The sequence below is a fragment of the Pyxicephalus adspersus genome, chromosome 4, assembly GCF_032062135.1.
Source record: "Pyxicephalus adspersus chromosome 4, UCB_Pads_2.0, whole genome shotgun sequence".
Lineage (NCBI taxonomy): Eukaryota > Metazoa > Chordata > Amphibia > Anura > Pyxicephalidae > Pyxicephalus > Pyxicephalus adspersus.
In genome coordinates this window covers 112,438,606-112,465,923 of record NC_092861.1, presented here as the reverse complement: position 1 = coordinate 112,465,923, position 27,318 = coordinate 112,438,606, and the positions used below count along the sequence as shown (strand labels likewise).

Below are 27,318 nucleotides of genomic sequence, written 5' to 3'. Positions count from 1 at the left end.
TTTTTTTAGGACATGGAAAAATTTCCACTGAAATTTTGGGCATATCCTGGTACCATGGAAAATATCCAGTACTATGGACAGAAGTTGTAGTAGTGGTAAGGCAGCTGTGTTGTATGGTGTAGCCTGGCTACACGCTAGCTGTTTTCTCTTCCTAAATATATTTACACCTAATTTACCCATAGGAAGGAATAGTAATACATTTTTATTGTGAGTTATATACAAGGCATTTTATGCATTGGAATAACATCTTGTTTTAGAAATGCTTCATTTACGTCATGCTAAAATCAATGTGTTCCAAATTAGACATTTATTAACATATAATTAATGTCACACTGCTGAACAGTGAGATGCACTAGAATAGGAGGAGCCTACTAGCGGACACTAATAACTCTTTTCTTTCATGTATCTCTGTCCTCAGAAGAAATTGTGGGTGTAATTTTATGTGATTTGCTTTTCTGGATAAAATAATAATTGGAAAAATTACTCTGGCAGTTTATATCATTTACACCTTTCCAAATGCATTTTATATTAAATAATCACACATTATTGAACCCTTGAAACTTGTACTTTACATTAATAGGATGTGGTAAACTATTTAAACATTACCATTTCAGTCAAAGCACATTGCACACAATATAAAGTAATAGCTAACATCTATACATTTGTTAACAGGTGTTAAAACACATACGTAATTTAATATTAAATCTTGTTTAAATATAGCTCATGAAGCAAGACACATTTTTTTTAACATGAAATGTTAATATATAATATTTGTTTTATGTTTTATTAATAAATTCCTGTTTTGTATTAATATATTTTGTTTTTTGTTTTTTTTAGTTTGATTACTTGTGTTATATTAACTCTTTTATTTGTTTTTCAGTTTTAAGCTGTGCTAACTGCAAGGTAACTTTTACTGCTCCGTCTGGTCACTTCACCTCACCATGCTACCCTGAGATGTACCCGAACAGCCAGGATTGTAATTGGACATTAATTGCCCCAGTTGGATTCATCATTCAGGTTACATTTGTGGACTTTGAGGTTGAAGAAGCTCAGAATTGCATGTATGATTCTGTATCAATATACAATGGAGAGAACCCCTCCAAATTTTGTGGCATCACAGCAAAAGGTTTAACATTTAACTCAACTGGGAATGAAATGTCAATAACTTTTGTAAGTGACTTCAGTATCCAGAAAAAAGGCTTCAGTGCAACATATACCCAGGGTAAGTAGGAATTTGCCTATATTAAAATAGCAAAGTATCACGTTTTTGGATAACAGTTAGGTCTCATTCAGAAAAACCGGGTGAAGTAGAATATGAGTCTTCTGCTTAATCTCATAGTTGAGTTGGCCATTGAGCACAAATTTGTTTGGATTTTGTAGGACTGGTTAATAGTATAGTTTTATTGATAGCTGGTAAGTGTCAGTCTATGGAGAGAATTATTATTATTTACAACTGCCATTGTAGATGGAGGGCACTAGGCCACAGTGGCCAGATCTCTATTTTTGGACATGTTAGGTACGTGGTCCATTTTTGATGCACTATTGGGGACAAACAGATAACTACATTTGTGCATAGGTACAGTTATCTTTTAAGGGTTAGTGTTAATAATATTCTGTGTACCCTTGTTCAAGGGTTATGCTCCTTTTCATTACATGGCTTAACTTACTACTGTCAGCAACCTGAGATTTAATACTCCTATCGTTTATTCTGCCTGTCCTGTTTTACAATGACATACAGTAACTATGGGAGTCTTTGATGCCCAGTGAAAGGAGGCTCTGGGAACAAGTGAGCTAGAAAGAAATATTGTAAAACATCATTTTGTCACCAGGAAACCAAGTACCGTGCCTTTTCTTTCAGACAGCTTTTGTTTCTGTGATAAAAATAAAACTGCGAGAGATGTGTTTAGGATAAGCACAGATATGTGGAAAAGCAATAGGTGTATGCATTTCCTGTAATTTCAATTCAGCCATTTGTAACAAATGTGATTAAAAGCTTTAAAGGAAATCTAAATCACAGTTCTCACATTAGGAATAATAAAGGGCAGCATAATCATACATGAGTAATATCATTTTTTAAATGTCCATTTTCATTTGTGCAGTCATTCTGGGTAAAGGCTGCAGGTGGTTTTTACTAATACTGGCTGAACATTAGAGAGCAGCACTATGGGCCTGATTTATTAAAGTTCTCTAAGACTAAACACGATAGACTTTTAAAAGTAAACCTAGGTAATCCAACAAACCTGGAATGGAATTCTTAATAGTCATTTGATTTTTTTTAGTCATGGACCTGATCCATTTAAGGTTTGCTGGATCACCCAGGTTTACCCATGAAAGTCTATGGCCTGCAGTCTTAGAGATTTTTAAGAAAACAGGCCCAATGGGTGCAATTCTTGCCTATGTTACATAAATGCAATATTTACGCTTGTAGTCTCAGCTCTCTATAGCATATTGGGTGGTAACAAATAGATATTCTGATTAGAGCATGAATTGTAGCCAGAGGCATTAGGGATAATTAGTACTCTACAAAGAATATAAGGTATTTATGAGGACTATTTGGACACATATTTTGCAACAGCAGGAGAAAGGAACATATATAAAAACATAAAACAAATATTACATATTACCTTTCATTTTGACTTCATTGACAATTTAATGATTCTATGAATGTTGATATTGAGCATATTGTGTTGTACCCTGCTCTAAACCAATGTAAGAATTGCTTTTGTGAAAGATTTAGGCTTTACATGAACAGACAAACTATAAAACTAAGCCAAGTGATTTTCTGGAATATCCATCTTTAAGAAAAAAATTGGCCTAAATATTTGCTTTTGTTTTCCCAGACATTCAGTACGAGGGGTCTTTATTAGAACATAAACATATTAGTAGAGTATTTGTCTTCTAGCAGCCATTTTTTTCTTTCTATGAGCATTGCTAAGAAATTTAAGTAGACCTCCAGCTATTACCTGCTTTGGAACAGAAAGGGGTAAGGAAACTTTTAGAACAGGTATTGGCAGACTGCTAGCACTCTACTGTAACAACCAGGAGGTGTTTCTGAGCTGTTAGAAAAAGTTGTTGAGATCTTTGTGTTTTGTTAACGGATAACTTATATGGAAAGTAGTTAGAGTGGTGGCTTTTTTTAGGCTATTTCATTGCTTGCTAATAATGTTAACTGTTTGATGCCTACAATCTGGGCACAGCTGCATTGCATTTATTGTCTTTTTAGATCTAAGTTCTACTTTTTATGGATGGGTTGAGTGCACTATTCATATATGAACTATTGAATGTTTTCATATTACTAAGAATGTTCACAGTAATGTTGCCTTTAGAACAATTGTATTGTCATAAACATTGTGGTACAAATATAATATTACACAGTTTTGGAAAAAGTATTTGTACACATTTCAATTCTCTTTACTTTCCAAGTTGTTTTTTTTTTTTGGGGGGGGGTACTATTTTTGTATGTTTTAAGGGCACATAACAATTGTTTATGTGTCTAAAAAAAAAGTGCAAATAGACCCCCAGTTCCCAAAATGACAGTTCTGACTTTTTAAAAACCAAGGCATGCACAATAATATATATATCTCGATATGATAGCGATATGAGACACTGGGCCTGATTTATTCAAGCTATCCAAAGCTGGAGAGGATGCACTTTCATCAGTGAACCTGGGTGATTCAACAAACTTGGAATGGGTGTCTTCAAAGCCTTTTGCTATTTTCTAGCAAATGTTTTGAATTATGGACCAGATCCATTCCAGGTTTGCTGGCTCACCTCACGGAAAATGTTGGAAAAGTTTAGGAGTGCTTGAAACCTTTACATTCAAATTTTTAGAAAATAAGAAGATTTAAAGAACACTTTTTTTTTGAAAGGAAATATTATATACACTTTTCTATAATGAGAGATAGCATACACACTTTCCCACACCTATTGTGTGACTATGTACCTTTGAAAACACAGGTATCTGTTTTCACATAGTTTTGGGTAGAGTACAGAATGATTGGATGTAATGTCAAGTTTTATTAGCTCTTTAATACTCTGTGCCAATAAGGAGATTGACCCCTCTTCGAACCAATTACTGTAATTTAATATACAAGTACCAAGATGATAAACCTCAAGTGCAGTTTGCTGAATGTTATATTTACTACTTTAAAAGTTTGTAATCCTAAATAACGTTCCTTGTCTTGATAAAAATATAATTATGCTAATATTTATTTTCTCTGAACTCATATAATTTTGTTTTCTTTATTAGTGGCTGTATCATTAAGAAACCAAAAGGTCACTGTTCCCCAGAACCAAAGTTCAGGACTGGTTACACTGTCATCCAAAGTCTCTATTCCTCCATTGACTCAAATGACTCTCTGTTTTGAAGCAACAAAAACTAACAACAGTACGAAGAATTGGAAAGTTTTCTCTTACCAAAACTCTACGACTGATCTCCTAAGTTTTGGGAAAACTGAAAACGGGCACATATTGTTTATTTTGGGTGTTCCGTGCCCTCTAAATTTATCCTTGACTCAATACGATGTTAGAGAGTTCTTTACCTCATCATTTCAACAGCTGTGCGTAGTCTGGAATAACGAGTCAGAGCAGATATTTGTGAAGACCAAAGATGCATATTGGTCTAGTATTTGCCCCGATGCAAGGGACCTGACAATCCCAGGTGGTGGAAATTTCATACTAGGGTCTTATAGTTCCACATCGGGACCACTGCAAGGGGATATTTATAACCTTCGTCTGTGGAATACTTCAATGGATTTACACACACTTTCAAACATGACCTGTGATACAAAAGGGAATATAATAAACTGGGAGAACAGTTATTGGAACATCCCGTCATGGGCAAGAAAAACGGAAAGCAAACTGAGCTGTGGTAAGTGGAGATTTACAAGTGTTTTTCTACTTTTTTTGACTCTGTTATTGTTTATTATTGTTTAAGTAAGCCATGTATTTTTTATTACCACCATATGTTGCAGTTTCAACGCAGGAAGGCGAATAGCATACTAGCGTGTATATTTTTCCAAATATCTCATAAAAACTAAAGTTTTAACTGCTAATACTTTTCCTTCCCGTGTTCTTTGTCCACATCAAAATGCTAAATAAATTATCATATAAAACCTTTCCATTTTCATGTCATACCTGGGTGGGATGGGCAAACAGTATTTTATATAGCTATCTAAAAACAGGAAAGTAAGGTAATGCCTACATGTCATGCTGAACCTCCATGATAGAAATAACTGAAATGAACAGACTAAAAGGGATGGGCCAGGCATAGGCCATTTCATCTGGGGAAGAAAAGACTAGATAATTCTGGATATTCTTCAGCCAGGACATAAAACAGGGTCTTCGTTCCTTGAAGTAATGTGGGAATATACTGTGAGCAATTTCAGTACATGCGAGGAGCTTATACAACTGTGCAAGACTAATGGGAAAGCTGGAGATCAGCTATAAACTCCACATTCTGTAACACTGATACCTTTGTATAGTACACACTTAGTACAGGATCATAATATTTATGTATTTACTATATACTATTAATGTTTTTTTTAATATAAAAATAGTTTACCACATTTTTGTTAAATTCAGTGCTACTTCAGTCTTTCTCAGTCTATTTACCCCCAAATAAAAATGAAGGTCTCTGTAGGTCTCTGGAACCTGTGCTAAACAGTTTTATATCTATAGTTCATGGCACATTAGCATGATAAGTTCCAGATATGCTAATAAAAAAAATATTAAAAAATTTGGAATGCTTTACATGTTTGACAATCCAGAGAATTTTTAAACCAATTTATATGACAAAATTTTATTGGCCAGAAAAATGCAGAGAAACAGAGAGACCCCTTTTCACTGGGGGTCATTGGAGAAACATCCTCTAATATATATATATTTAAATGTGTACATTTTCTTTTCTACAAAACTATTTTAAGATAATTTAAAAAAATGCACTCAAATAAATCCCCAACTGCTGGGAATTTCTGAAATTGTTGGCAGATTTTGTGAAATAGTGTAACAGTAAGTTTGCCTTATATTTTTTGGCTTTAGTTAATAGCATCAGGCTGCATTGTTGCATGCTAAACAGTAATAGTGCATGTTGCTTTTTTTGCACACTGCATTACATTCCAACAAACTAAGCATAAATAAATAAATGATGTTCTCATCTACTCCTAGATTCTGGGAAGTGCATGTAACATCCCTGCTGTTCCTTGGGTACATGAAAAACCTTCAAAAAGTAATTCTGTCAGGATTTTGAGCCTAGCACACATTTGGGTGACTCTCTAAATTACGAAAATATTGCTTTATTGTTTTAAAGGTGGTGGGATAAATGCAGGGATCCCATTTTAGAGATGCGTGATGTTAGAGATTTTATTTACCTTCAGTTGCTAACGAAGTTGCTTCAAGTTTCTGCTGATTTACATTTGAATTTTTATTGACTTGTATATGGGTAAAAAGCAAAATAATAATAAAATAAAGCATTGAGGCCATTACAAAACTAAACGAGAAAACCAGTTAAAGTGTTAGTGACATATAAACTTGCAGTATATACTGTATACATAGTGATTGCATAACTGTTCCAAAAAATATTTACTACATTGTTTTACATCTTGGCAGACTGATGCACATTTTAAGCAATTTCCTGCATTAGTAGTCTTGCTGTATTTAAACTAATGAATATAATCCAGTGTAATAACATACAAGCCAGTCCTGTCTGTTAGAGAATTGGCTTGTTCCCGGACATTTTATTGAAAACAACTTGAATGATTTCATATTACTGAGCATAGAAATTTAGCTGTAGCTGAATTTTGTTACAGTTTTTGCTTTTCAGTCACTATTAGTAACCCTGTTCTAAAACAAAATACATAGCATAGAGCAGTTAACAGTTTTGCATATTAAAATATTCACAGCAGTGACCAGAAATATGTAAGTGGTTTGTTTAACCATTTGGACATGTTCATTTCATGTTCATTTGGACATGTTCATTGGACATTTGGACAAGTTCCTTATTCAGAATGTTCCAATTTCCTACGTTATAATACTCCATAGATCAATATTCTACAGTTTTATTTATTTTATAGTAGCCATTTTTATTTTGTGCATTTAGAAACACATTGAGCCATTTTAATCTACTGATTGTGGAAAGGTTTTTTTGTTATTTGTACAGCTCTTAAAGCAAAAAATCCTTTCTCTGTGAAGGTCAGATCTATTTTCTCTAGCAGCAAAGCATGCCGTTTGTTTTTTGCAGTGACCTTGAAGTAAACAAGCTTCTACTGAGTTTGCGAAATGGAAAATGTATCTGTTTAAGCAAACTAACCAAATCCCTTGTATCCACCTCTTCTCAATAGTGAATTAACTCAGTTCAGCTAATCATTCCTCAGCTAGGGTTCATCTCCCTGATGCATACTGTTTTAGCAACACACAGCAAAACAAAGATGTAATTTATTTAATTCTATATGGTCCAATACCACCCCTAGACCATTCAGAGAATAATTGTTTTTTCATAAGTCTCTGAATGTTGTTCAACCACATTTTTGTGTATATACAAATGTAGATGTTTAAGCCTTTTGGTCAGAGGTGCGAAATGTATTAAATTAAGTAGGATTCTAGTGTGACCTTTAAAATGGCCACTGCAACACACAACAGATGTGGTTGTGCACAATTGGTTTTGGTATTCATTAGGATACAATTTATTAGGATGCTAAAAAAAATCATTTTAGGTTTAGTTTGAATACATCAGTACTCTTCTTTAATTTCACTTTTTACAGCGTCCTGCAGCTCTTTCCCTGATTAAGCTTTTTGACTGCATTTACACCTAAGCCCTTGCATATTGAGAAAAGTTCAAATGTGCATTTTTGATTATTATCTGCAATGCAATGTATTGAAAAACATTTTGCACTTAACCCAATTCACAGTATCAAGCAATGCACCATTGAGTTTGCTTAGTGCCCATTCAAAGTTATTTGGTAACCTTATATTTTTTTGTTTGCATCATATGGACATAAAATAATAATAAGAATAAAACAACTTTGTTACCTAACATCAATATCAGAATTTAGCATGAAATCAACATTTAACATTTTAGGATTAAGATTCCATATGTGATTGCTTGATGTTCACTCAGTAGGTAAAAAATATTGGAGAAGATACAACTATTCACCAAAGATGTCCTGCCTACTGCCAAACCAAGTGCCTGTCCTTACAATGAATCTCTGTAATTGAAGTTATGTGAAGTCTACCTGAGGCTTTTTTGTACCTACCTGTATCTGTTTTAACCTTAAAGTGTCAATCTGTCAGTTTTCATTTTTGTTATTGACTGCTTATTTTCTTACTTACAGCTTGTGAGAATTCTAATCCTTTTCTCTTAGTTTATTTATGTCTGTTTATTCATATGTCTAGAATGTATGTCCTAATATTTAAAAGATAGGAATTCCTAAAGTAGAAAAAAAATATTCTACTGTAGTGTAAATGACATAATAATACATGACAGGCCTGACTGACTACAAAATGACATGTAAAAGTATTCCAAATATTTGACAGCTATGTTAAGTTTGATGAATTCTTTTATGTTATTTGACAAACACTCCCGTTGGGGATGTACAATACATTTTGAAGAATGCAGGATATCGTCGGCCGAGTCTACTCATGCTGAAATGAGAAGGTTAAAATGAGCATGTAAACATATACAGGATATATACGAGATAGGAAATGTAGGTTCGTTCTAAAGTTGAATTTCTATGTAAGTCAGAACAGATACATTATTTTATTAAATGCAATTAGGACACATGTTTGTCTCAACATATTATTAGGCAGCGTGGTGTCAGTTACAGTATAAAATCCTCACTGTGAGTTATTCACAAACAACACAAAAAAACAAAGCAAAAAAAAACTTTATTGAGCCTAGACATTTACTAACTTCTGGAGCAAAAAGAAACAACTTCAGCGTTTTTCTTGGTCATCAAAGAGTTAGAAGAGGTTGCAGAACAGCAAAAGACTTCTTCTGCAAGTCATGTGAACTGCCCCCTTATCTAGCCTCTGTTCTGCACACGAACGAGCAGGGAAGCCATGTTTGTATCGAGGAGTTGTCTGTATGTCGGATGTCCTTAACTCGGGGACTACCTGTAATGGCTAAAATATAGACTGCAGACATCTCATAGTTTTTAACACTGTAATTGTTCTAATTCAATAATTATTAGCCTTCAATAAATCCCTCTACCTAACTTCCTAATGTTAGCACAAAATATGGATGGGGTCACTATATAAAGGTCCTAGTCACCGCCCATTGCCTCACTCTCAATCCCAATGCCTATCACCTTCCCTTGACAATAGGAACGGTACCGATCACATGACCCCCACCTACTTCTTTCTTCCAACCTATATACGTTGCTGGTTACCTGACCCGCCAACCATCTTCCTCATTTACTGCAGTCAGCCCTCCAGACAGGTTGTCTCCAGGTCGCAGTAAGCAGTGCAGTGAGTGGGATGTTCATCACAGTACTATCCCAGCATGCACTGCTCAAGAATTTCTATTTACCGTGCTGGAAGACGCACATTTTTACCAATATGTCAACAATCCATACAAAGACAAACAGTAATGGATAAATAATTAAAAACAAACCCAGAGACAGGAAAAATATATGTTTCCACTCAAGTAAAGTTTTTTTTTTTTAATTTGTAAGCAGTGAAGTGAAAAGCAACATATGATCATTATAATTTAAAACAGAGAAGAGATTCCAGTGTGTCATTCCAATAGAATTGTAAAAGGCCCGGGACACCCCCGGATTTAATGAGAACAATGATTCTATGTCTATTTTGACCACACTGCACTGACAGCAAAGGGCCTTAAAGGAGCATATTAAACTAAAACCTTGGTCTTCTACACAATGGGCCTGATTTATTAAAGCTCTCTAAGACTGGAGAAGATACACTTTCTTCAGTGAAGCTGGAATGGATCTGATCCAGGGTTGAAAACATTCGATAACAAAAAGCAAATGACTTTTAGGAAATCCATTCCAGGTTTGCGGGATCACTCAGCTTCACTGAAGAAAGTGTATCTTCTCCAGCCTTGGAGAGCTTTAATAAATCAGACCCAATGTACTTTTACTTTACTCTGAGCTCCTGCCTTACTTTTCTTTTTTGTATATAGTTCCTGCATTGATAGCAATTAGCATTGTTTCTTTGTACACTGTGACTTCAGCACAACTTGCAACAGGTATCTTGCACTCACTTTATTTCACTTATGATGGACTATAAATATCATCCAGCCTACTCTTCCTAACCTGTTTATTAAATTTCAAAATACTGCGAACATCCCTTAAGAATAAAATGTAATGACTTGGTTTAGGCTGTGTTTTTTTTTATTTTGCATTTTTTTTTTATTTTTTGTCTTTTTACTCTTTTACTTCATTTGCCTAGTCTTTACAAATAAACATTTAATACATGGTATAGGATTTCCAGTGCCCTGTGGGCTAGCTAAAAAGGCAGCACAGCAAAAGTAGCTCCCTTTAAAACATCCTCTTGTATAGAGTTTCAGACTGAGCCATCTGATATCAAATTTAAGCTACTCCATGTATTCAGTGTTCAAAAAAATCTGTTAGGGCTACTGGGATCTGTGAACTTATTTTATCAAAGGAACAAATTAGAGGGGGGCCTAAAGTTGCACTAGATTTTTTATTTAGGAATACACATTAATAATGTGCAATATTTGGAATGTAAGGAAACCCAACATCTAGCAAGAGCTCTTTTAATTGATCACACCTATTAGAGCCAATTAAAGTATCGTGTATGAATGAGGCAGTATGTAAGATCAGCTTGCATATTGGCACTATGGTAAATACATTTAAAATTTGATCTGATTAAAAATAAAGGAAACATGCTTTAATTATTTTTATTTTCTGATCCTTGATAGCAGTACTAATCTGATCCTTGATATCAATACAATACAAAAAATAATAAAAATGTAAATATTCAAAATACATTGTGTTTCAGAAGGTCTTGAAGTATTTTTCTAACTTCCCCTCTCACTTATATACAACGTCTTACTCTTTTTGTTCACCTGCAAAGTACAGTGAATGAAAGGGTAATCTGACTTGGGAGAGGAAAGGGAAGGATACTTCCACTCCTGTTCCTGCCTGTATCTAAGCCATGCACCAGCAAAGACTGCATGAAAGGGCATAGGTTAGTTTAGTCATTTTGAGTTTCTTCCTGTGTAGACGTTCCCTTAAAGCAAGAATGTTTTATGTGCTAAAAAAACATGCTTTACTATGTTATTAGTGTTATAAGAGGGCTGTAGTTATGCAAGTTTTTGTAATAGTTCATTTTAGTTGTTAAAGTAGCCATGGGTACTAGTTTGTTACTGCTTGGAAGTGTTCATGCATTACACTTTTTTAAATTTTGTAGATGTAGATCCCTCCTGTACTAAATTTGCATACTTCATTTTTATTGCACAGTGTGAGCTTCTTACAGTGCACATAAGAAGCCTTAGCAAGTAAGATAGAGCCATTTTTGATTCCTGGCTCAAGGATATCCAGCATTATATATCCTTTTTCCCTATGCCATATCCATATGCCATATCCATCCTTGGCTTGTCCCTTTAATGCATTGGATTGGATTACATTTTCAGAAAAGTAAAGTAACTCTGAGCTAACTTTTTCACTATAATAGAGCAGCAATGGATTATATTTAAGTGGCATTATTAGTTAGTAATGGGTTTTCTGAGCCAAGACAAAATGTATCAGGGAGACACATGGTGGCTGCCATGACTGTTCTCCTTCTGAAGGTTCTAGTTGTCTGATTAATACACTGACCAATGACCTTGAACAGTTTTAAATATCTGTAAAGTCAAGTCAGACACATTCAACCCAGGCAAAAGACATACATGATTAAATTAAAAGAACTTGGCATCAAGGAAATTGTTAAATAAGCATTGGAATAGTTACCTCCATTTCCTTTTAGGAAGGGTTTTCTTCAGGGTTTATCTTCACCATTGTCATTATCCTGCATGTGACTATGTATTGCATTGAGACAGTGGATTCTAATTCAACACATGGGTGTTAACTGTCTGCCTAAAGCACCAAAACATACAGAAATTCTCGGAATGGCCTTTGTCATGTGAACTTCACCTAAAACAGCCAGTTATTGCTGTTTTGAGTGGTTACCATTTTTGCTTGTTGGTTAGTCAGGGATACACTAGAAGTCTACTGCTTCCATTAGGTTGTTGTGGACTTTTTTTTGTCCCTGCACCTTTAACAAGGAATGGTCGGCCTTCATAAAATGTATTGCTTATTATTGCATGATGGGACCACAATTTACCGAGGAGCCTTCACAACGCAGTGTGGCTTCAACCTATAGATCCTTATTATCATATAAAAATTAGAAGGTAAGTTAGGGTGCCATTCTAAACGAATTTCAAGCACTGCACATAGTAATGTTAACAGGCTCTTTTAGTGCATTGCAAGAATACTCATAGGTTATGCATAATGCATAGGTTTCAGCATGCTAGCAGATTTAGATGCTTTGCATGGATCTGACTGGTATTGGAGGTGATGGAGATATTTAGTTTCATAATGACAGCAAACAGTTTTATTACCTGTAAATTCAGCTATAAGGAGACATGTGCATTGCAGCTATTATATTTTAATTTTTTTTTTACTTCCAACTACTTTCTCTAGACATACATTTTTGCTAATTTTTTGCAGTTGTGTGAGTTTAATTCATATATTCCACAGTTTAATATTCCACGACAGGCTCTTACATAATGCAATTTTCAGATATGCAAAACTCTGATTTAATTGACTCTGTTTAATCGCTAAGTTGGTTTTATTGTGCTGGCAACAGTTTAAAAATAACACTGACCGCTGATGTAAATTGTTTAAAAAGGTATTATGTGTCACTTATTCTCAGACTGTCTCCACCTCTTGTGAATGTGACTGGTTCATTATTTATGTAAAACACTTGTTATGACACAGGGATACTTGTCAACTTACATATAGTAATTATTAGTAACGTAATGTTAATAAACATGATTATGTTGTATTTATATAATTACATCATGTTGCATTATAAAGTGAATCTGTGCTTTTTCCAAATGGGGCAAAGTAACAGACTTCCTTTTTTGCAGCCCCTTAAAAAACACATTTCCTATATTTTTCTGTGTTCTGCCGCTGGGAGGAAAATAAAAGCCCCTTGTAGGTTGCAAATTGCTAGATTTCTAACTACACAAGACTTTAGAATTCCCATGTTGCACATTCTGCCATTTCTGGAAGTATCAGATTGTTATTTCCTTCAACTTCCGCTAAAAGGATTGGCAGGGAAGAAGCTTTTCTAAAACTGTTTTGTCGGTTTGGTTATGTAGAAGTCTCATTGGTGTGGGTGAGCATTTGCTATCATCAGCTAGTACTTGTTGATTATGGCACTGACTTACCTTCTTGTAGGTACCCTGCATTAATGACACATCCAGGAACTTGTCCCTACTGCATTCCTGGACAAGCACTGCATGGTGGACTTCAGGGTCCATGGCGATCCTGTTTAGCCATTGGCTAACCACTGTCCATTGAATCACAAGAAAAACTTGCAAAGATCCTTTAGACAAAAAACAATTCAGGCCTCTTGAGGCTTTTTTTGTTTGTTTTTTATTGCGTACACTGCACCATTCAGTGTAGTGGTCAGCTCTGTAGTCCCTAATTTCTGGGTTTACTTGAGGGGGTGCTTCATATACAGACAGCCTTTACACTGCATGGTGCCATAGTGTTTTTTTTTGGGGGGGGGGATTGTCTTTTCATGTTTTTCTGCCGAAATCCTCTACCTCCTAATGCCTTTTTGTTTTTTTGGGGTTTAGTTCCGTTTATTTGTTGCCCAGTCAACATTTCTACATTTTGGCAATGCTTTCTGTTGTATGCTAAAAATGATTCCTAACCACATAAATTTATGTTTTTACTTATAGGTACTTCCTTACCAACAACAACTTCAGCAGAACCAACCCCCTGTGAAAAGCTGGCTGGTGTTTGTCAAGGTAGAAATTTATCAAACTGATATATTACACATTGAATTACAAATGCAGAGCTTTTTATATATATTATATGCTTAAATTCTGTTTTATTATATATATATTTTATATATATATACACACAGTATATCATGTTATTATTGTAAGTCTTTTTGCCTGAAACACCATAACTGTTCATAGAGGACATGTTCATAGTTTATTTATCATGTCTGTTGACTCTGTATAAGCATGAACTTTACAGATTTTCTGTGTAACACATTGGGAGCTACTTCTGATCAGCGGTATTTCTAGTAACCCCTGTGTTTTTGTTTTTGTTTGGCAAATTCTAAGCCACTGGCATCATATCTGCCCTGTCTTTATTTCCCAGGCAGCGAATTAAAAAGCTAAATAATAAAGAAACATTTTGGAATTACCTAATAAAATGCAATAGAACTAGGAGTTCATTTTTATGATTTCACCACTGTGCTGTTAAACTGTCTCCACTCACACAGCAAAGCTTCTGGGTTTGTCACTTTCAGTACTGGCCAAATCACAGTGCGAAACAGCTTTGATCAAATACCTTGAGGAATCATCTGCACAACTGCACAGTGCTACACAATGGGATGCCGACCTTTCCTACAAACTGGCCTTAGGACTTTCTTTTCTTGCCTAATATTTTGGTGTCGTTGGGTTATGTTTTATTTTTACAGCTGTTTTACTGCTTACAAATTTCTGCTGTCTCACTGATTTTTGCAGCAACTTAATGTTTTGTTTTCTTTCCAAGTAGCAAAAGTAATTTAAGTACGTGATGTAGACAGAGGCCTGTATTTCCAGTTTCTTTCTATGATAACCATGACACCCTTAGCCAGAACCACTGTGCCAACAATTTCACAGGTCTAATTAGGACTGGTATATTTAATGTTAATATTGTATATCTAATGCTGCTTTTTGCTCCTGACAGCTAAAAAATCAACTCACGGAAAGATCTTAGACAATCGTTGCCTCAATCTGTGTTGTCCATTGCATCCATTCAAAACACTTCCCTTCCTTATAGTAGTATATTTTATAAAAAATCTTTAAAAAAAGAGAATCATTTCTACTGAATAATTGGATATTGTAAATAGTATAGGCTGTCTGAGATACATCTTTTCTCAGAATAATCATAAATCATCTTATTGTGGTTTTTGTAGTGCGAAAGCATGTAAATCGTTGTGACCTCATTTGAAGACATACTCTTTAATTTGGTTCTGGTGGTAGCTATAATATATTGGATTTCTCTCCACCTTTTGTCCTAGTGGTCACCAGGGCAAACAATGAAAGTGGATCCAATGTGGATGCCAATGATATATTGTCACTGTAAAATCCATTGTAATACCACTTCCACTTCCAATTTTGAGAGTATCAATTGACAAATTCATATATATATATATATATATACTTACTATAGTATATAACAGTATATATATACTGTTTTTGCATCTAACATACAAGAGTATTTGGCACCGGGTCCCTGGGGACAGTAAACACATCATGCTAGATGATTGTCTCCTGGGACAAACGGTCATGCTTGTCTTGGGCAATAATCTTGCATATATACATTGTTCCCCCTACATCATTTAGCAATCTGCCCTGGTGGGTTGATGAACAACTGAGCGGGAACATTTGCTGTATTCTATCTCCCCTCTCTATAGAACAGAATAGCATTGTGTGTACATGTTCTTCTTTCTTATGTCACTGGAAATGATAACAAAAACTAATTTCCAGGGACCACATTATGGCATCTTTTTGAAGTCTGTACAGGGCTTATGTGATATAATAATTTACACAAAACAATTTAAATAGTGAAAAGACAAAACAATCACAATATTCTGACCATTGTTGGATCACCACAATTTTTATTTGATTCTAAATATATTTTTTATGCGTCAGTTTCTGAGCGCACATTCTTCCTTTTACAAAAGAAAATATTCGCTCTGTAAAAAAAAATGTTTTATTGTAAGAACAAAAATTACCCTTTAAAAATAATAGAACCATTGTATTTGTTTGCATAATATTCAGTAGCATAAGCCTCTTGGGATTATGACTTCCTCATTGATGACAATAATTTAAATTAGGTTATTTGTTAAAAAAATACACATCTTATTTACCTTGTGGATTTTAGTTTTTACATTGCATCACCTTCCCTGTCTCATTTCCTTATCCCTGTCTGTTTAATAGCATCTACAGTGGCTTCTACTGTAACTTCAGCAACCACTGTAACTTCTACCCGTTCTACTACAACAACCACTGTAACTAGATCATCAACTATAACATCTTCATCATCCATGCAGCCATATGTAACTTCACTGTCTAACGTAACTTTTTCACCAAGCACTGCTATCATCACTAACCGTTTTCCTTCTACCAATACAACATATGGTAAGAAGCTATATCTTCCATATTATGCATATGTCTCTATTTTTTTTATACATTCTCTGGAAAACAAAATGTTATTAAAATATACAGTTGAAACCCACTTCCATTTTTATTAAATGAACTAATTAAATGAATATATATAATTTAAATAATATATCATGGACTTAATGTGATGGATAATTTGAATTTCAGTTTAAACCTGCTAAATACAATCCTGGCTCATCAAGACAAAGTATTAGAAAAGTCTTACAGTTGGTTTTCTTTAAAAGCAGCAACAGCTTGAGCAAAATAAATCTGCCACTATTGTAGAAAAGGAGCTTTATTCTATACTGGACTCTCTTCAAAGTTTGACACACACCCACGATAAGTCAGATGCATGGCTTTGCAATCCACAAAGCATGGGTGCCATAATAATATTGGGGAGCTCTGACTTTTAGCATGCTTTCTGGAACACAATTTTCAACTCAGACTGTTGCTGCATTCTTAAGAGAACTGTTTTAGTTTGATACATTTAGCCGATTTAAACTGAAAGTTCTGTTGGCATTTTTGGTTCATTTATATGATATCAATGTGCACTGACGTAACTGCATTTTGAACATCTGTATATTTTAATTGTTTCCCAATCTCATGCATGCTCAGAAGCTCTTGGCTTTTTATTTATGCTATTGTTTTATCAGCTATCAGCTACTACATATGCACTTGCAATTGTGTCTGATGTGTTTATCTAGGCACCAGATTTTAAAATTTTAGGGCATATGGCTGGAAAAAGGAAAAGAGCAACTTGCCTTTTCCTTTCCCATATTGCCCTACTTACACTGATAAGTGTACAAAGTGTAAGTTTGTGAGAATCAGCTTTGGAGGATTTTGAAAATCTTATAGTATAGTATAGTACTATGTTAGTGCATTGACTTAATGGGCCTGATTTATTTAAGCTCTCCAGGTTTTCTGGATCAGCCAGGTCCACTGATGAAAGTGTATCTTCTCCAGTCTTGGAAAGCTTTAATAAATCAGGTTCAATTAATCTTTGTGCTAATATTTTTTTAATGACCAAAATGAGGTCACAGCTAAGAAGTCGGTGGAGCCCACATTTTACAGGAACACTAGCTTTCCCAGTCTTTTAGTCTATTTAATCTTAAAGCATTAAAAAGTATGCAACAAATCATTTTTTGGGGGAGTTTGTCCAAAGTATGTACTACAAAACTCCAACTAAAACTTGTTTCTTGCATTTTGAATAAATTGAGGAAGGGTCAAAAGGTTCGTTTTTGTATAAAATCTGGCTTTTACTAACATCCTTGTCATTTCTATAGGCCTTTTGGTGAAAGGTAGTAAACAGCACACAAAATGTGGGTAATGTTTCTAATAAGGACACAGACAATTGTGGCAGAAGATTCTACAGAATCTGTAACCATTCCTCACTTATCCAATCCTTACGAAATGCTTTTGCTGAAGTTACAGGTTTTATTCTAAATGCATTTCATATCTTCCGCTAGAAGTTTTCTAGAAGAATTTGATCGAATTTGTATAAGTTTTTAGATCAACTTTAACTTAAAGCCAACTGAAGTTTCTACCTAAAGTTTTAGCGCACATCATCATAGCTTAAAAATTGTTGGATGCAATGTTTTTTTGTATCACTATTCATCCATTTGCTGTGCAATACATTCTTTCAACTACTTTTATTTTATATTTTACCAGCCACTGTAACACCCACTTTACCATCTGCTTTGATCACTACTAACATAACCACGTATAGCCCTTTTCCTGGTAAGAATCCATGTTGTATGTTGTTGGTTATCATGTGAACTATTCTACATAGCCTGGGGTCTATGAGTACATTTTTACCCAAGATTCACATATTTTAACATAAGATTTAATTTGAAAAATATGTGAATCTGGATCCTCATTTATATATGTATAAACATTTTATTAGCCTTACCTATTTCTTTGTTTTTTTTTAATGTAAACAGAAAATTATAGGACTATTAAACTACTTATTTATTTCAACTATATTATTATAATAATAAATTATATGTTACTAGTCTTATATTTTTTTATTGTTATATATTGTTGTGAATCTATAAAGTGTACTAGCATTTCAATGTGAGAATATATAGTAAGTTTAGGTTATAGAACAAAAGCTCTTATTTGTTTCTATGGATAAGCATTTACTTTGGTTTCCTAAAAAGAAAAGCTCCGACCTAACTTTGAAGAACTGGAAGAATTAATAAATAAATAACTGAAGCAGAATTTTATTAATATATATTTTTGTATTTCCTCTGCAAATTCAAAGAAAACAAGTGGTGTTAATTATTTATTTTTATTGTTACAATCAATCAATCAGTTATTGTCAATAATCACTTAGATATACTATGGCAGAGTAATATGCATTCTATGTTGAGAATGGGGGCATGGGGAAATTGACGGGGTTTGTGCGTTTGCTGTTCTGTATCAGTCCACCCCCATCTTGTTGTCTGCAGTACGAATTGGAAACATCATTTTTGTTGGCTCATACATTCAGGAAGGCTCATCTTTCACCAGTCACCTTTAATAATAAATCAATATATAAAATGGGAAAGAAAAAATAAATCATTTGAGAAAATCCCATGTTTTTTATAGGTATACCACCATTTAACTGGCATATGTTTAGATCTTAGAGTCTTTCTCAAGCTTTTTACATCAAGGGAATCCTTGTTATAATTGTATGTCTTTTCAGGAAACCCTAAATTATTGATGGTTTCACTGAAACTAAATCATTGAGGATCAGAGGAAGAAATTCCCCTTACATTAGTGGTCAGTGGATAAATCTCCCTTCAAAGCATTTTAAAGCTTATTAGTGTCTTCTATCAGTAGTGTTGGCTCCAGAAATTTGCAGTAACCACCAAAATGGGAGGTCAACTTGTAAATTGGGATATGTATACTGCCATAGTTGTACACATCTCTATGAGCATGGTATGCACATACATACCTTTTAGTAAATAAGACCCTAGATGCTAGCCTGTTCATTACTGGTATTACCCTTTATTTAAAAATCTTAAATTAGACATTGAATGATAGCCTGTTCATTACTATTAGAAATCTTTATTTAAAAAGGTTATAAAGCACCAACATATTATGCAGAATTGTATAAAAAATACTAGGAGGAAGACAATTGAATGTTTAAAGGCTAATAAACACCAGTAAAGAGGGTGCAGTTGAAAATTTAATGCAGGGTCCAAGGTGGAGAAGGCATTGAATAAATCAAGGAGCTTGGGACTATTTGACTGATAGTAAAGAGATAGTTAGGATAGTTAGAGAGGAGTGGTGACTTAGTATAAACTAACAAAAGGATGAAGGGGGGGGGGGGGTTACAGGTGGGTGGGGTTGGATCTATATGGTGAATTGAGGCATCCTTTCTGTTTTTGATGATGTTTTCGTAGGTGGGTATGTCCTGAGGGCAGAAGGTAGTAGTAGGGAGAGCAGGTGTAGAGTTTTGGAGGAAGTCAGTTGTGGCCAGGGGTGTAGTGGGGAGGGCATGAGCGGGAACGCCATACCCTCACTTTTTTTGGGAATGGTCATGCGTGCCCACTCCTATTTTGATTTTTTGGGTGGTCCATGACTCGGGCTGGTCTGCAGGCTCAGGGCGGTGGGTGGGTTGTCTCTCTGAACACATCCCGCCCACTCCCCCATTGCAGGCTCACACCTGGGATTGAAGAGTGGGTGGTTTCCTGGTATCATGACGTCACTCTGGGGGAAGTTTCTTCCTCTTTGAGTGACACATAGACTGGTGTAGTGGGGCAGGCACTTTTACCGTACCCCCTCTTCTGGATGCCTGGGAGGATAATATGGCAGAGAAGATTTTTTGCTTGACAACATTAAATGCAGTGTTGAAGTATGTTAATTCTGTGCATTGGATTAATCATATGATCATATTTAATGTGTACACTTTCCAAGCGCAATTTCAGCTTTATGGATAGCATTCTTAGCTTTCTAACTGCTTTACTTGTGCTTTGGACTTTCTTTTTACCAGTGTTAGGTGTTAGCAGGCGGACAACCAGATGCAGATCATGTCTGAGGCAATCCAAGTAGCAGATTAGGGCCAGGTAAATATTCAGAAAACTGTGGAAGCTACAACCCCAACGATTCTGCAGTTAACCAAGGAAATCAAGTAAAATGTCATATTTCTACACCTACCTGTAACTTGAAAAGTGGTGATAGACTTTAGGCAGTGGGAATGCTTCTTTTTACTGATTGCAATCTATAGGGATGAAGGTAGAAGGCAAAGCTAACTTTTTCTGTCTTAATCTGACCCTGTAAATTACTTTCTTACAAAAGCATTTAGTTTATAATCATCTCATACATTTTAGCTACAAGAATCTGTGTGATCCTGCAGTAATACTTCCCATCAAAGATGCTATTGCAGATTTTACTGTATGTAATAATATACTGTAGGTTCCTGGCATGTACTGGCTTTTCTAAAATGAGGTATTGAGTGGCCAGTCATTTGTTATGTTTTCTATGCATATTATTTTTTTAATTCTTGAAACCCTTGGGTATTTGATTTTGCAGAGGAAATTTGTTTTCACTACCTCCTTAACACTTTATTAGATGTCAATACAAAATAATCCATGATCATTGAGGATTACATGATTATTTTGTTGCATGTAGTATGTATAGTACACCCTCTTTCTAGTGTTTAACTTTGCTGTCAAATGTATTTACTTAACAGATGTGCTTTAAAAGGCCTTAAAAGGACACAAATGTTCAGCTTCAGCAATGTGCTGAGCAAGCTGTTTAATGAAAGAGTGTTCTATTTGAGAATTTGCTCGGAAAGACACAAACACACATCTTTGTGTTTCTGCTTTTTTTATCATGCCTAAAGTGGGAATGCAACTATTGGCCTTAATTGGATTCCCAAATATTAATGTTAAAGTAATGTACATTTAAAGCTGTTCATTCAGCAATAAAAACTATAGTAGTATGTGCATCCCATCCCAATAACAAGGTTTAAATGTTCTTTCAGTGTAAGGGAGGCCTATAGTAAAGTATTATTTACCTTTTTCATCACTCCCGCCATCATCCTCCCTTCTATGCAACTGGTCCCATGTATCTGCTCTTCTTAACCGTTACTTTGGCTGTCTGCCCTCCAACAACTTTATGTATGTAGGAATGGCGGAAGTGCGTGCTACTTGATAAACTTCCATATGACAGTAGTAAAATAGTAGAAAGTATTTAGTTTGCTTCAATGTACACCTCTCTTAGACTAAACAAGCATTTAAACCTGCACATACTACTAATAATTTTATGGCTGAGTAGAGTCTGGCTTTAAAGACAGTCATTTATCTCTACAGGGGGAGCTCTACTATTTTAGCTAAATGGAATAGCCCAGTCACTATAGAGAGGTATTGGATTGTGCTACTTTATTTCATGCATATATGTATTTCGGTATACTTTCTGTAGAATTGTATTGCGTTATATATTATAATAATTATTATTATAAAAAATATGTTGCATGTAAAGAAACTGGTACTGGACGGCTTGACTGGCATGTAAAATATTCTAAGATAGTAGTGCTCTCCTGGTAATAAAGTAGTTTAATCCATGTAGTATACTGATTTCAACGTTAACTATATGCTTAATTGCCCAATAATCTTGATTCCTTTATTTGCTTTTGATTTATAATCTCAACTAGAACTTTAACTATACTGTGAAACCCCAATTACTAGTCAAGCTCACCTGGTTTTGTATTTTCCCAGCTACTTCAGCATCCACTATGATAACTACTAACATGACTACTAACAGCACCGATATTCCAGAAACTGGTAAGAGACCTAAAGTACAATATATACAATAACAATGTCGAATATATCTCTAAACATTCACAAATGTATTTTTATAGGTCATGCCAATGTTCAAAAGCAACCAACTCACATTTTAAGGGCATAAACATTCAGTTTTTTATCTGCATATCTAGATTTGTAATGCACATGTAAGCCTATAAATGTATTCAAGTTTAGAGTTTAATTTCATCCAACAATAAAAATGATGTGCTAGGTGGGATTAGTGAGTTCTTGCACTGTTTCTCATATCCAGCATTCAAGTACTGGGTCATGACTTCAGGGTTTCCTTTATCCTATATAACTGATTTAAACAGTGTTGCTGGGCTGGTAAGGGAAAATCTAAAAATATGACCTATAAAAAGCACTTGAGGATCGGAGTTGAAAAACAGAATTAAAGCATGCATGATTTTATTCATTTGGTATTGCTAAAGACATGTTCATGCTTCCATGTCCTTGGCTCACACTCTGTAAGAAAAAAGATTTATGTAAGCAATGGAAGTCACAACCCTGGTCTCTATCTTTCATTAAGAAAAGGTAGACTACAGAATCGAGGAGCTTTTCTTGTATATTATTTGAAGGAGCAGATGATAAAAACTGTTTCTCATAATTTAGAAATTGCAAATGTACGTAAAGGTGTCATATATGCTCCTATTTACAGATTCTACCCAGTTAGGTATTTTTAGTGCTAGCTGGGATTGCTATTTCACAAATGACAAAGGTTTTTTTGTTTGTTTGAGTTTTTGTTATTTCAGTCACTTATGGCATTTACTGAGGTATGCTACCTTTTGTGTTTTTGGTATGCCTTGTGCTGTGCCAAAGGTTACATAAAACATAAACAGTTTTCTCCATTTACATAACATCAACACCTTCATCACTACTCCTATATACGGTATATTTGGTAGTAAGTTTTCCTGTGCAAAGTTGTTTTTTAATATTATATACTTATAACATTTAAAATATATATGTATATGTTTACTTACTAGTTGGGTTTGAATTACTACTAAGTTTAGGCTGTTCACATAGCAAAGTGAATTATTAATTGCATGAGATAATTAGTTTAGTGAATATGGGGAAAATTCATTCTGCAATGAATATCCAATACCACTCTTTCACATAATTGGATGACTAAACTAAGTGAATTATCCCATGCACACTACCAGCAGAAAATTCTTTAGTAAATCAACCCCACTATCTTTGGTGAAACATTATATATAGGCTTAAGAGAAATCAGGTTTAACAACATTGGTATTGTGTATATTATGTAAAAGTAACAGTTTTTTTCAATCCATTTACTGTATGGCATAATGCATGCAGATCGGCAGGAACTCAAAGTTCCTGCTACATTTCCCATCAGAATGAAGAGAAACCTTGTCACCCGTACCTCTGCAATCTGGCACCTGCAGATGCAAGACTCCAAAATAAAAGGTGTACGAAATATAGGAATAATCTCAACTCCGATTGTGTGGCCCATAAAACAACGACCAACATCGTTTGAGAAAAGTAGCACATCTAAAACGGCAGTTAACTTTTGGTTTTTGACCATGACGAGTCAACCTTCTAGGTCTGCACCTTCAAATCAAAATACTCCTTCTACAATTAGAGTAACCCCAGAAAACAGATTGATTGAAGCTTCCACAGAAGAAATATCAACACGTGAAGTATTATCTAACATTACCTCTGCATTTTTTATTAATGCAACACATAGCAATAAGTCTTCAGTCTCCGCTAGAGAAAATGCTTTTTCAAAAATAGATGAAGAAGGTTCTGGGAACCAGGATGAGTGGTATTTGGATCCATTTTTGAAGCTCAATAGCACGTCTTTCAATAGCACACAGCATAGTTATGGTTACATCAATCAGACATGGTGGTTAAAATGGCTTTCTCACCTTAATGACAGAAACACACCAACTTCCAATGGAAAAAAGATTGTAAAGTTTGGAAATGAGCACAATAAAATATCAACATATTCATTATCTGATTCCAAAAACAGAACTCTATCTAGCAGAGTATATGAATCTCTTTATTATATAATGACTGATAGAAATAGTCTCTTTGATAAAAAAACAGAAAATATATCTTTTTTGTTACATGAAAGCTATGCAAGTACCCTAGGCTATACAAAATCAACAATGGAAAGCACAGGCAAAGAAGAAGACCTACCTAACCCTCGTGTGAACGGAATGCATAGTTATGAAACATCTATGGAGGCAAAAAATGGTTTGGAAGTTAATAACACCTCAGAAGTGCTTAAGAGTAAAGAACAGAACAATTGGAGTGTGCATTCTGGATCTGTTCTGCCCAGAAACAAATATGCACAATATGTGCACAGCAATTTCCCAATGGACATTGTCTCCTGTAGTGTTTTGTCAAGTTGTACCACCATGTTTACAGAGCTTGATGCACTAAGTAGACCATCACCTACACATTCAAAACATTTACTTGGGAGTTTACTAGTTCATAGAGCAAATATGCAACACTTAAGTGGCAACACTATGCAGACATTTTTAAATCTTCAACCGAGTATGACTCAGGAGATCTTATCTACAAAAACTTTAGAGGATATGAACCAAGAAGAATTTAACAATGAAGTGTTAATTCCACTTCCAAAACAAAGTATAATAATGTCTGACTTTTTGACAGCTAGCTATCATAACCTGTATTCACAGTGGAAAGGCCACTATGATTTATTGACCTCAAGTTATGATGTACAAAATGACCAATGGAAAGAAATTACATTAAAATATAATACACACAGTGAAAGCCTTAAGTTGCTTATGGAAGGCCCTAGTTTTACACCAACTGCAGAGCTTCCATTTGATAGCTCATCTGTTAAAGTATTTTTTAGTCCTCTGCCAGCATCCAGAATTAACAAAGAAGAAAATTATGAGTCTTCAGGTGATGATAATTTTTTGGAAGTAGAAAAACTTTATCTTGTATCTAGAATGCCAGTGGTTGAAACCACAGCTGAGAATGAAGAACGTTCAAATATAAACACAGAGTTGAGTATTACTCCAACAAGGACTTTTTCTTTAAATACTACTTTTAATTATTCTCAGCCAATAGGTAATCAGACTTTAAAAAACATTTTTAACACAAGCCTCTTCTTGGGCACAGGAGTTTTTGAAAATAGTACAGGGTCAGAGCTTTCTATGCCGTGGACCAAAAGCAATGTAAAACCTATGGAAACATCTGATACATTAGAAGATTCCATACAACTTTCTTCCTCCCAGCCAATAGCTGCTATTCATACCTCTTCTGTTAAGTACAAACTGTTACCATGTACAGTACAGGCATTAGGTAATCAATTTCAGCAAGCTGCCGCCAATCCAGAATTTAGTGAAAGTCAAAGTAATTTAGCTAATACTGAAACAACATTCCTCGGAAAAGAGATGAATATCTTTACAATAGGTAGTACATTTAATGATGGCTCAGCAAAGAAAACTAGTGGTGAAAGTAAATCATTAGAAACAGGGCACAGCATATATGCTGCAACACCCCCCTTGATGGACGATCACTCATTGCTCAGCTTGCATACCCATTTACCATACGCAGAACATAATCAACTTTTAAAAAACTCTTTATCTTCTGTACAAATGAACATGCAAAGTGAGGCCACAAGTGCCAATGCGTCTCTTGTAAGTAAAAGTTCCTTAATTAATTCTCTGTGGCAATATTGGATACAAACAACTTTTGTTGATATGCAGATAAGATCTAAAAGCACAGAGACAGACATTTCTGAAATGCCTTCAGGAAATACAGCTCTGGAGCATTTTCCATTGGATTTTGGAATCACAACACAAACAGTTACTTTTAATTCTGGATTTCCCCAACACACAAAAGATATTTCTCTTGGGCAAGAAGGACAGAGTTTTTTAAACAATACTGCTCAAAAGTACACCGGTAATGAAGTATTTGAAGCAGCCACATTTTCTCCACCAGTTATCCATTGTGATTGCAGCCCCTTGACTGATATGGATTGTTTATGTGGACTGGAGATTATGAAGACCAGTATGTACCTGTGTGTTAATAGAGTAGATATCTGCTTTAACCATAGGCATGCTTGGAATGGATGATCATACAAACATAATTTAATATAGATGGAAATTTACTTATAGGCTATTAGATTTGTTTAGTTTTCTTTGAAAAATAATATAAAGTGCAAATTCTAATTATTTGTGTAGGTTTCTATTGGGGTATTTATCTAAGTGACCAGTTCAGTTTGAAATCAAACTACTTTATATGACATTTTTTTTTCTCAGAAACTCAGAAATGTATTTATTGATGTCTTTGGGTTCTGATAAATCCCCCTCAAAATTACATTATTCTAACCCTTTAGTTATTTATGTTCTCTTAGGGGACTGCAAAGACTGAAAAACGTTATGCATTGGCTCAAATATTCCAATCTACCTTTATAACTCATATATTGGCCGTAACTTTCATTTTGAAAAAGGTGCACGAGATAGAGTATATACAAACAGAAATATGTTTTAATTTTTTTTAGCATAGAGAAAACAATTATCAGTTTTAGCTTTGAACAATTAGCCATGTTCATGTTTTACCTTTATTAACAGCTCAATGTCATCATCCAAATTATGTATTCTAAACAATGATACGAAAGGCACTGAAGAGGCAGGAAAAACCAGGATCCAACTTCACGGATCTCAGGAAAGCTCATGACATTTTGAAAGTTCAGGAAAGGGCATTTGACCTAGATTTTAGGAACACGTCATTGTTATTGTTTCACCTGAAGAGCAAACTGTCTCTGCACATTTATTTTTATTGGACAGTTTACTGATGCATGATTTGATCAGAATAACACATTTTACCAGCAACTGTCTAGTTTGAGTATATTTTTGTGGCCATATTTTTATTGGTTTGTTAGTGTAGGTCTGTACAATATCCCGTAGTTGAAAAATTCTGTTGATCTGATTGATCACGTATAAAGCAAAATCCTAATGTGTGGCCATCTTACCTCAAATACAAATTTTTATAAAATGTAAAATATCATCAAAACTGGCGTAAATGTTTCTAACAAGGAAATTGTATAATATGTGGCCAAATTTAAATTGGGTTAGGTAAAATTAACACATTTTCAAACAATACTTTTTTGCAACCTAA

The 27,318-nt window shown here is 34.7% G+C and overlaps 1 protein-coding gene across 5 annotated transcripts in view; it reads left to right on the top strand.

Moving 5' to 3' along the window:
• The window catches only part of ADGRG6 (adhesion G protein-coupled receptor G6), a 108,184-nt gene that overhangs the window by 47,281 nt on the left and 33,585 nt on the right, over positions 1-27,318 (top strand). For 2 of the 5 annotated variants that reach the window (XM_072409300.1, XM_072409301.1), the window contains exons 3-8: positions 881-1,222; positions 4,250-4,870; positions 13,931-13,999; positions 16,190-16,390; positions 18,080-18,148; positions 22,117-22,182. In XM_072409300.1, coding sequence (XP_072265401.1) covers positions 881-1,222; positions 4,250-4,870; positions 13,931-13,999; positions 16,190-16,390; positions 18,080-18,148; positions 22,117-22,182 — 1,368 coding nt within the window. The remainder of the gene's footprint in view (positions 1-880; positions 1,223-4,249; positions 4,871-13,930; positions 14,000-16,189; positions 16,391-18,079; positions 18,149-22,116; positions 22,183-27,318) is intronic. The other 3 variants (XM_072409302.1, XM_072409303.1, XM_072409304.1) reach the window with 3 other exon arrangements.